This window comes from Lepidochelys olivacea (genome assembly GCF_965140295.1).
Source record: "Lepidochelys olivacea isolate rLepOli2 genome assembly, chromosome: 1".
NCBI lineage: Eukaryota > Metazoa > Chordata > Testudines > Cheloniidae > Lepidochelys > Lepidochelys olivacea.
Genome location: NC_140411.1, coordinates 303,877,278 through 303,887,429, shown reverse-complemented (window position 1 = coordinate 303,887,429; position 10,152 = coordinate 303,877,278). Strand labels below are relative to the sequence as shown.

General features: G+C 42.1%; 1 protein-coding gene across 1 annotated transcript; it reads right to left on the bottom strand.

The window, feature by feature from the left end:
• Window positions 1–911: 911 nt before the first annotated feature.
• Window positions 912–9,928, bottom strand: LSMEM1 (leucine rich single-pass membrane protein 1; the record flags this gene model as incomplete). The annotated part of the gene is made up of 3 exons (XM_084616932.1): window positions 912–1,132; window positions 3,779–3,913; window positions 9,802–9,928. The coding sequence occupies 3 exons, from the start codon at window positions 9,926–9,928 to the stop codon at window positions 912–914; spliced, it is 483 nt and encodes a 160-aa protein (XP_084473058.1).
• Window positions 9,929–10,152: the final 224 nt, after the last annotated feature.

Genomic DNA, 10,152 nt, shown 5'->3' with positions numbered 1-10,152 from the left:
GTTACCCATTGAAGTGGGCCAAATTAACAACTGGTTTACAGTTACAGGCAGGCAATTATTGGGGATATGCCTTTGGTCCAAATTTTGGGATACATCATTTCACACTTGAATCCACAAACAATTGACAATTGACAGCCACTTTCAGTCATTACCAGCCTGGTCTGGATTTGTCATGTTACAGAATCTATTTTTTTAAAGGTTTTGATATTTTAAACTAAGCAGCATGTTGATATTTTTAGTGAAGCCATAGTAAAACATCAGGCTGTGTGGCAGAATCAGGTATATTTTAGAAGTTGTCATCCTCTTAATACAAACAATATACAAGCAAATGTAGAACTTACTCCGGATAAAAAGACCCACTGAACAGGATCTGAGTTGAACCACTTCTCACTGAAAACTGAATTGTTCTCTAATAGAAAAACAGCCATTTGCTTTTGTGGGTAGTAAAACCTAGAGGCCCTGACCCTGCGACCACGTGCAGACCCATTGCCAGTTCACCCCATTCATTGTAAATTCCAGGAGCCAAGCCTCCTAGCCCAATCCTGCAAAACTTTACTCATATAAACCAGGATCAGGTACTATTTTCTGTGTTAAATTTAGAAGCTTTTAGAAATTTGGGCCCAGATCCTGCAAGATACTTTTCTCACATAGAGTTATTTGCAGGAACGGGGCCGTAGTGAAGCATTTCAGAGTCAAATGCCAGAGCTAAACATGTTGTAACATCCATATATTCAAGCTAGGTGGATGTAAATCTGTGCAGTGTTAGTGGCTCCATTCTCTTCAGGTTGCTTTTCAAGTGTTGTTATGGCACCTGCTAAATCTGAATAATTAAATAACCCACCTGGTTACATAGGAGCAGAGCTGAAAGCAAATGAATAAACTGAGAGAATAGTTTTCATTGCACAGGGGATCTACTGCACTGTTGCTTCCAGCTTTGAACGGGGAAATAAAGAGTTACGAAGATAAGGAGTGGGCGGTTTTTGATCTGTGAAGAGATTTTCTTCCTTCTCCATAATTCCTGATTGGTTTAGATGCTTTAATATCATATTGTTTATATTCTTAAGATCTTCTGCGTTCTTCCTTTCAAATGCTAGTCTGTTTGATATTTCATCCATCTTGTTGCCAGTGTGAACTTTAAAAGGAAAGGACATTATGTTAAACTGGTAACATTTAAACCAAGTGGATCATTGTCATTTGGTGCATCCCTGTGGGAAATTGAATGGGAATTTATTCAGAGACATAACAACATGATAGCAAGTTCACACACAACCTTTTCCAACTAGGTTTCTGGAGAAGTTATGGGCTGACTGAATTCTTTTACAACCGATTTTTGTTTTTATTCTGGTGTAGTATAATGCAATAAAATATACTGCTTAAGAGTCAGCATATACAGTCTTCAGGTGGGCAACCCTCTCATTACCATCCATAGAAGATTTACTTATTTAAGGGTTGTAAGATTTATCCCTATGTCTGGACAGAAAACATTCATACGTCCCTTCGGGCATAGTCCCTAAATAAATCACAGAGACTTAGGACTAGAACCAGAACCCTTCATTTCCCAGAACATAGGCCTCTGAGTTAAAAGAACTCCTACAGCTGTTAGTATTAGTAGCCTCTCATCCTCTCTGTGGAACACAAGAGGATGATATCACTCATTTATTTTTCTATATATATCAGTCCAGTACATTATGTACTTGGGCCTTCTCTACTTAGACAAAACTTTCCCCGAGGTTCTGAGTTTGATAGGAGCTTAAATCCAACAGCAGGGTGCCAATCCTTGATGACTCTGTCTGCGGATTACAGACATAACACTAGATAAACCTCATGGCTGGGAGAAAAACCTTGGAACTTCAGCTCCCAAAACACAGGCCTCTACCCCTTTGGGTCCATGACGAACTTCTGTAATTAACTGTAATAGTGGGTCCCTTACCCGCTCTGCCACCTAGTCATTACCCAGCAACATTACGCTTTGAGTTATGCATAATATAAAGCCAATACTTGCAACAGGGACACATCCTGTTTAAGCAAATTTGGGGCCATCATAAAGCAATTTAATTGGACTTCCCAGGTACAACATTCAAGATTCCCTGTGCAGCCTTTACTTCCCTGTCAGTCTTCTGCTTTGCCAGCAGGCTCTGTCATGAGTCCAGAACTGCAGTTAGTGGAGGCAGTGTAGGGAACAGTGGATGAAAGTTTCCTGCTAAAAGAAGAGCGTGAGGAACCTGTGATGTGCCCCAGCTAGAGCCATGACATGGGGGGAACATCCTGCTGCCAAAGGGCCTCAAGTTCTTATCACCACAGCATCCTCAGTTAGCAGTATGCACCTCATCCGATCTAACACCTTAGCCTGAGCAGTGAAAACCAAACTGTTGGGTCCCTGTGATTCAGGGGTAGCCAGTGGCTGTTGGCTTAGCAGCATTAAAGGCCCTACAAATGGATAATTATCCCCACAGAGGTGATGCTATTAGCCAATTCTGATATCGCATCTGATTTTTCAGGCTCCTTTTGTTTGGGGAATTCTTTGTTCCAGATTATTTCCACTCAGCTGTTAGCACAGGAACCTGAAGCCCTCTCTGAATAACACAGACTGAATGTCAACTGAGCTAAATTCACCCCCTCCCATGTTACTCCATCAGCCTTAATGGAATTACACCAGGAAGAAAATTCTTCTGGAGAAGAAAAGAAAAAGGATGTTTTCAAAACATTCCCCAACAATACAACCTACTAGAAAAGGATGCACTCTGCTTTACAGTCAACATTTCCAGGAACCACAGCCTAGCACTGCTGAGCTATATTTCAACTACTGTTCTTATCACATCAAGGTTAAATGCAGGTTGTTTAAAATCCTCCTTTAAGGTATGGGTCACACTGATAACCTGTTGCTGAGCTTGGCTGATGAAGTAGCATGGAAAGATAAACTAGCTTTTTAAAAGTTGCTCTTCCAGCCTTGCTTAATTCAGATAAATTGGCACACAGCAGCAGCCCCTCCACAAGACATTTTTAGCTTAATTCATTTCTATACCTTGTACTGAGGGAATGGGTTCAAGGTTGACATTGTTGCAGTGCTAGGAAGAGAGCCAGGCACATCCTTGTTCTGGGGCCAAGTAAGCAAGTCTGAATAATTCTCTGGCCTCCCTGTCAAACCTAAGACACATTCCAGTGAACATCTGTCATTTCCCATCTCAGGAGGTATCTAACTCTCCCATCTTGGGACACCACTTATCCAGATTTTAGTTTATAAGAAACATCACTAGCCTTCCCAGTGCAGGGCTGCATTGCACAGCCATTCAAAAATGCAACATATTTAAAGGATCCAATACAATAGTGTAGCTCCTGCTTACACAGTGTGGCTTTCTAGCCCGCTCGAGTAGTTAGATTGGAGAGGTTTGTAAGTCTGAAGCCTCAGAAGTGGCTTCTAGTCCCCTTAGCTTAGGGACTAGAACAATGGTTCTCAATCGGAGGCCCACAGGCCACTTGCCGCCAATCAGCACAAAGCTGTGGCCCATGTGACATCCTCAGAGCCATACAGGTAGTATTGGATGCAGCACACATAAAACATTATGGGCTGCATATACGTCCCACAATTGTAAATAGGTTGAGAACTACTGGACTAGAAGCTCATGCTTTTAGATCCAGAGGTTCCACAGATTCAATGCCTAATGCCAGTTACCAATCCAAGTGTTACAATAGCTTGTTACAATGTAGCTCAATATATTCCAACACTTCCTTCAGTTTACAGGCCACGTTATTTACAAGAATCGTAGCATGCTTTACTTACTTGTTAAGAATATTACAAATGAAACAAGTGCCAAACTGACAATCAAAATAATGATCAGTGTGACGAAGAACAAATGTTGGCAACTTATGCTGCTCCATGTCATCAAACTGCCAGTGTTCTCTTCCTCCTGGGCTGCTATGGAATGAAAATAATATTCTGATATGAAATTGATTGGAGGTTATTAGGAAAACAAATAACAAAATGCCTCTGGTTCTCAGCAGAGAGAAGCCAGAATACAGTAGCTCCTCACTTAAAGTCGTCCCAGTTAATGTTGTTTCGTTGTTACGTTGCTGATCAATTAGGGAACATGCTCATCTAAAGTTGCGCAATGCTCCCTTATAACTTCGTTTGGCAGCCACCTGCTTTGTCCACTGCTTGCAGGAAGAACAGCCCATTGCAGCTAGCCAATTGAGGCTTGGAACCAGGGTGGACCGGCAACCCCCCTATCAGCTCCATGCTCCCCTAAGTTCCTTGTGCAGCAGCCGCCCAGCTGGCTATCAATTGCCAGCAGTTCAGCTGTACCTCCCCCCTCTGCCATGTCCTGCTCCTGCCCTCTGCCTTGGAGCTGCTCCCTGAGCCTCCTGCTTGCTGAGGGGGTGGGTGGAGAAGACGGGGGCTAATGTCAGGGTGTCCTCCTCCCCCTTGCTCCTGGACCCCGCATACCCCATCTCCATAGAGCAGGGGGACACATGACGGGGCTCAGGATGGAGCGAGCTTCCTGGCAGCAGCTGTGGTCTCAGCTTGCTGATTAACTTAACTAGTCAGTGTACTTAAGAGTGGGTCAGCGTACTTAAAGGGGAAATGTGCATCTTTCTCTCTCACACACACAAGATGTGTGTCTCTCTCTGCCATGCTGTCTCCCCTCCCTCTATTTGTGCTGCCTGGTAGAGTGTGAGGCTACATTAACAACAAGTTAACCCTTGAGGGCTCAGCTAATTGCTAGTTCATCATTTAGCACTAAGGCATTCCCTGGGAAATATCCCACTGTCTGACTTCACCACCTCAACCAAGCTTCACAATCATCATTGCTGTGTACAGTATTAAATTGTTTGTTTAAAACTTATACTCTGTGTGTGTGTGTGTAGAGAGAGAGAGAGAGAGTGTGTGTGTTTTGTCTGGCAAAAAAAAAAATTTCCCTGGACCCTAACCCAGCCATTTACATTAATTCTTATGGGGAAATTGGATTCGCTTAACATCGTTTCGCTTAAAGTCGCAGTTTTCAGGAACATAACTACAACGTTAAGTGAGGAGTTACTATACACCCAAACTTTGAGAATGCTCAGAGCCAAGTCCACCCTTTCTGACTTGGATCCATCTCTGTTTCTGAGTAGGATACAGGCACCACGTTATTAATAACTTTAGCCGTTTCCTGGTAAATTGCAGTCCTATTCCAGAAAGGAGATGTGTAAAAATGGCAGTGCTTACTTAACAGATCTGCTCCCTTTATGTATTCAGAGTTATACTGGCTCATCTTAAGCAGCAAAATATTTTTTGACACTTTCACTCCTGATAACCACAGGAGCCATACAGCTAAGAAAGAGTGAGCAACATTCCTTTCCAAATTGTGAATCATCAACTGACTGGTTGGCTTACACCTGTGCAACTCTGCTGACAGCAATGGGCCTGCACAGGCTGAAAGCCTAATTTGGCCTGCAGAACCCTTATTTCTTGCAATGTAACATGAGAATGAGAAGGGAAGAATCCAGTTTTACTCTCCCAGGTTCAGGCTGAATGGGCAGGGGAAGTTAGACTATATTAGAGCTTGTTGGGACATTTTCTTTAAATATACTGTTTCACTGAAATGGAAACCTTTTTCCAGAGATGTATGGAGTTTGGTGAAGTTTTTGCCTGCCGGGTTTACTAGGTCCAGGATGGACTCTTTTGGCACTTCCAGGAAAACGGAGAGAACAGGAGATGCAAATAGAAAACTGACATTTTGGGGATCTGCAAATGGCCTTTTTTTCCAACACAATTCCATTTTGTGAAAACATTCGGAATGTTTTGGTTTGTTCCTATGCAGAATGAAAACAATTGTTGAGACCTCAAAAGTTGTCATGAAATGGAATTGTCCTTCTCCAGCCAGATCTAGTATATATAAACTGAGCACATTTGGCATTGGGGTGAGAAGTAAGCCCACTTGCCACTCCTCCTGCAGATGCAAGAAGAGGGACTAGAGGACAACCTGTTAGCCACGCCTTCCCTGAAATTTGTGGGGCAAGCCAGCTTGCTGCTCTTTAGAAACTTTGGTGGGTGAAAGGACAGGTCCCTCACGAAAAACATAACAGTTAAGTGTGGGGTGAATATGGGCCTAGGGATAGGAAGGATAGTGGGAACCAGGGTCTGAATCCTCCTCAGAGTTCCTGAACACAACTGAGAGTTTTGTGTGAACCTTAGTTTCCCATTTGGGCAGCATTTGCCCTAGGAAACCTTTTGGGGAAGTTCTGTGGCCTGTGTTATACAGGAGGTCAGACTAGATCTGTGGTAGGCACGGCCCATGGCCCATCAGGGTAATCCACTGGTGGGCTGCGAGACAGTTTGTTTACATTGACTGTCCACAGGCACAGCCGCCTGCAGCTCCCAGGGGCCCATGCAGCTTCCCGCAGCTCCCATTGGCCGGGAACGGTGAACCATGGCCACTGAGAGCTGCAGGTGGCCATGCCTGTGGATGGTCAATGTAAACAAACTGTCTTGTGGCCCGCCAGCAGGTTACCCTGATGGGCCACATGCACCCTGCGGGCCACAGGTTTCCCACCACTGGACTAGTTGATCACAATGGTTCTTTCTGGCCTTGGAATCTATGACTCACAGTCTAAAATCCCTGTCTGGAAAGAGGACAGATGTGCATCTCTGCTCATAGACAGCTGAAGGCTAGAGGCTTGAGACTAGAGCAGGCAGTCCTTGAGCAGACCACCAAGGGGAGATTAAAGGTGGGTTTACACTGAAGCTTTGACAGAAATCACAGCTGCATATGATAATCTCCTATGAAAAATGTATTTCCAAATTTCCATCAGTGTTGTGCTGAATCTGGTAAGACTCTTGAAGGGCACTGCAATTAAGCTGATGGTGATAAAGAAGAAAAAGGATTGTGTATGCCATAACAGCACATTGATGATGAGTAAACCCATGGTTTGGGAGTTCACTGAACTAGTCAGAGATCCCTGGGAGTATTTTTGCTGTCCTTTATTGCATTTAATGTGTTCCTGCCTGTGGATAAAGTAAAGCCTGCAGCCTTTTAATATTTGTTTTTTATTATTATTATTATTATCATGGCCTCAGCCTTCATAACAAATACAATTTGTACTAAATACCACCACCACAGATATTGCTTCCTAGCCAGAATAATAAGGCTGGGGGAGCTGCTTTCAGTCTCTCAAGCATTGGCAGCTATCAATAGAATTCTCACAAATGCCACTTGTCTGCTCTGCCTAATGAACGCTTCTTACTAGCCAACTGGCCAAACGTGCCAGCTTACGCTATTGCAAGTAACCAGTGAACAAGGATTCCTGCCAAGCTGCAAACAATGAGAACATTTTATGTTGTGAAGCAAAAAGTAATTGGTGTGGAGCGCCTACCAAAATTAGAAGCCCTTTCTTTTTAAAACTACTTTAAAATTATGGCTAATGTGTTGCCTTAGGTTTGGTTATGTCAGGTCACATTAAGCTACTAAACTAAAGGAATGCCATGCATACTGCAGTACAAGCACTGTTGAAACATCCTTTTGTTTAAATCCAGATCTGGCATTTTCTGTAGAAAATGGTAGCACTGTCCCATTTATTTTTCATGATTACCAGAGGGTGAAAAATGCTCACACAGTCCAAAGGGGTGGAAGCAGTAGATATAGTTTGACTTGAGTCAGGCTTTTGATACGGTCTCACAGGACCTTCTCATAGACAAATTAAGCCTAGATGAAGCTACGATAAGGTGGGCGCACAAGATGTGGCCAAATTGCGGAAAGTCCAAAGGAGAGCAATAAAAAGGATTAAAGGTCTAGAAAACATGACCTTGGAGGAAAGATTGAAAAAACTGGAGAAGAGAAGACTGAGAGCATGACAACACTCATCAAGTATGAAAAAGGTTGTTATAAAAGGGAGAGTGATAAATTGTTCTCCTTAACCACTGAGGACAGAGCAAGAAGCAATGGGCTTCAACTGCAGCAAGGGAAATTTAGGTTGACATTAGGAAAAAATTCCTGATTGTAAGGGTAGTAGAACAAATTACCTAAGGAGGCTGTGGAATCTTCATCACTGGAAATTTTTACGAACAGGTTAGACAAACACCTGCCAGGGATGATCTGGGTAATACTGAGTTCTGCCTCAGCACAGGAGACTGGTCTAGATGACCTACACAAATGGCATATACAAATAGTGCAGTCTCTCGGAAGATATTCTACTGGTGTGAGGGCAATCAGATACTTACATAAAACTCCAAGCATTAAAGAAACATCTAAAAAAATATCATAGAGAAAGAGCCAAATTGGTGTACAAACTATACATAGCACTGCTTTCATTTTCTGCTGAAATGCAGCCACCTGTAGGTAACTGTTTAACAGCACCAAAAGTACTGTATAATAATTTAGTCCAGAAATGAAGAATAACATCCATTAAAAATTACAGGGAGAATTTTGGTAGGTAAAGAGAAATAATCTGACACTAGAACTGATTTATTCTGTGCCATTTCTTGTTCTTGTTAAAATGAGGATAGCCTACATTAGACAATACTATGGCAGCTTTCTATCATTTTCAATAGGGGATCCTGGTGTCTGGCCCCTGTACAACCGTAGTAATTAACAGCAGAAAAATGTTCAGCCCCTTGGCTAAGATGTTGATGTCTTTCTAACTCCTCTTGCCTCAAAGCTCAAGTGTCACCTATGATATTTCTCCCAGCATTATCTATAAGATATAAAATCAGTCAAGGTAGTGGCTGAGTGGCTATCTGCATTTTTGTCCTATTTGAAGCCTAGTTAATTGTGACTCTTAATGTACAGCTACTCTTCAGCCAAATTTCAAAAGTACAAATTGTGCTGCTAAACTAAGGAGAACACTACAGAATACTGTACCTACTTAAATAACATAATGTGGAATGCTGCCAAGAAACTGCCGCTTGTAAAGTGCTTTCAGATCACAAAAGAGTCAAACACATCTCGACTATTGCTGTCTAAAAATATTCTTGTTGCCATGTGTGAGTCAAAGATAAAAGTGCACAAAAGCAGTAAAATCAGGAGGATAGTACAATTCTGAATCTGTTTGAAATAAGTTCCCTGAATTAAGATCTAAAGAAGGTTCATCGAATACCTCAGGAAAGTGGCTGGGATCATCAGGGGATAGTCATTCCTTAAAAGCAAAAACAGGATCACAATAATTTTAGTTGCTGCTTATTATTTCTTTAAGCTTTTATGTGTATTTTAGTAATTGTGAAAATTGCCAGGCAGAAGAGAGAGGTCATCATTTTTATTCCCAGAATAGATACATATTGGGAATGATGGCACAGGCTTCCTACAATGTCCCACCCATGTGCCTCAGACATGATGTGAAGGGCCTAACTAGAAGTGGAAGGGTACCTCAGTTTTAACAGAGAATCCTTAGCCCTGCTGTGGACGCTGCCAACAAGAATCTGGCACTGGCAACTGTCACAGACAGGTTACCAGAGTAGTTAGACCACTGGTCCTATGTGTTCTGTGCACATGATTCCAGTTGTGCTGGTCATTTTTGTCATAGCTATCTCTAATCAGAATTCAATTTCCTTTAAATGCCTGAGTTGAAGTGCACTTATTAAGTCAGATCCTTAGCTGTTGTAAATTGACATAGTGCTGTTGACATCAGTGGAAATACACCATTTGGATTTACACCAGCTGGGACTCTGGCCCATTTTGTTAAAACATGAAGTGCATGTGTTTATATGGTAAATAAATCCCAGAATGATAAGCGTTAGTTTAAATTGTCAAATACATCTGTACATTCGTTTCTTTTTTTTTTTTACCTAGTGTATACTGAGAATAGTTGCCAAGCATTATCTGGCATACATACTCAGCAGGTGTTGCGATCCATCAGAACACAGATGCAGTTTGTTTAGGTTGTTTAAGGAATCAACCACATAAAGTTTTCCTTCTTCATTGGTATCAAGTAAGTCAATTTCCAGAGAAGAACTCTCCATTGTACCTAAAAGAAAACATGAATATTGGAAATAATGACTACTATTAAGGGGCCTGATCCTGTGAGGTGCTGAGCTCCCTTAACTCTCACTGAAGTCAGTGGGAGTTGAGGATGATTAGCTCTTTGTAGGAGATATTCAGAACCTTTCAGGATAGGACCAATATGAGCTGTGAGTAACTCACTAGTTAACATTTCTAGTTTATTGTTCGAGATCTCCAAGTGTTA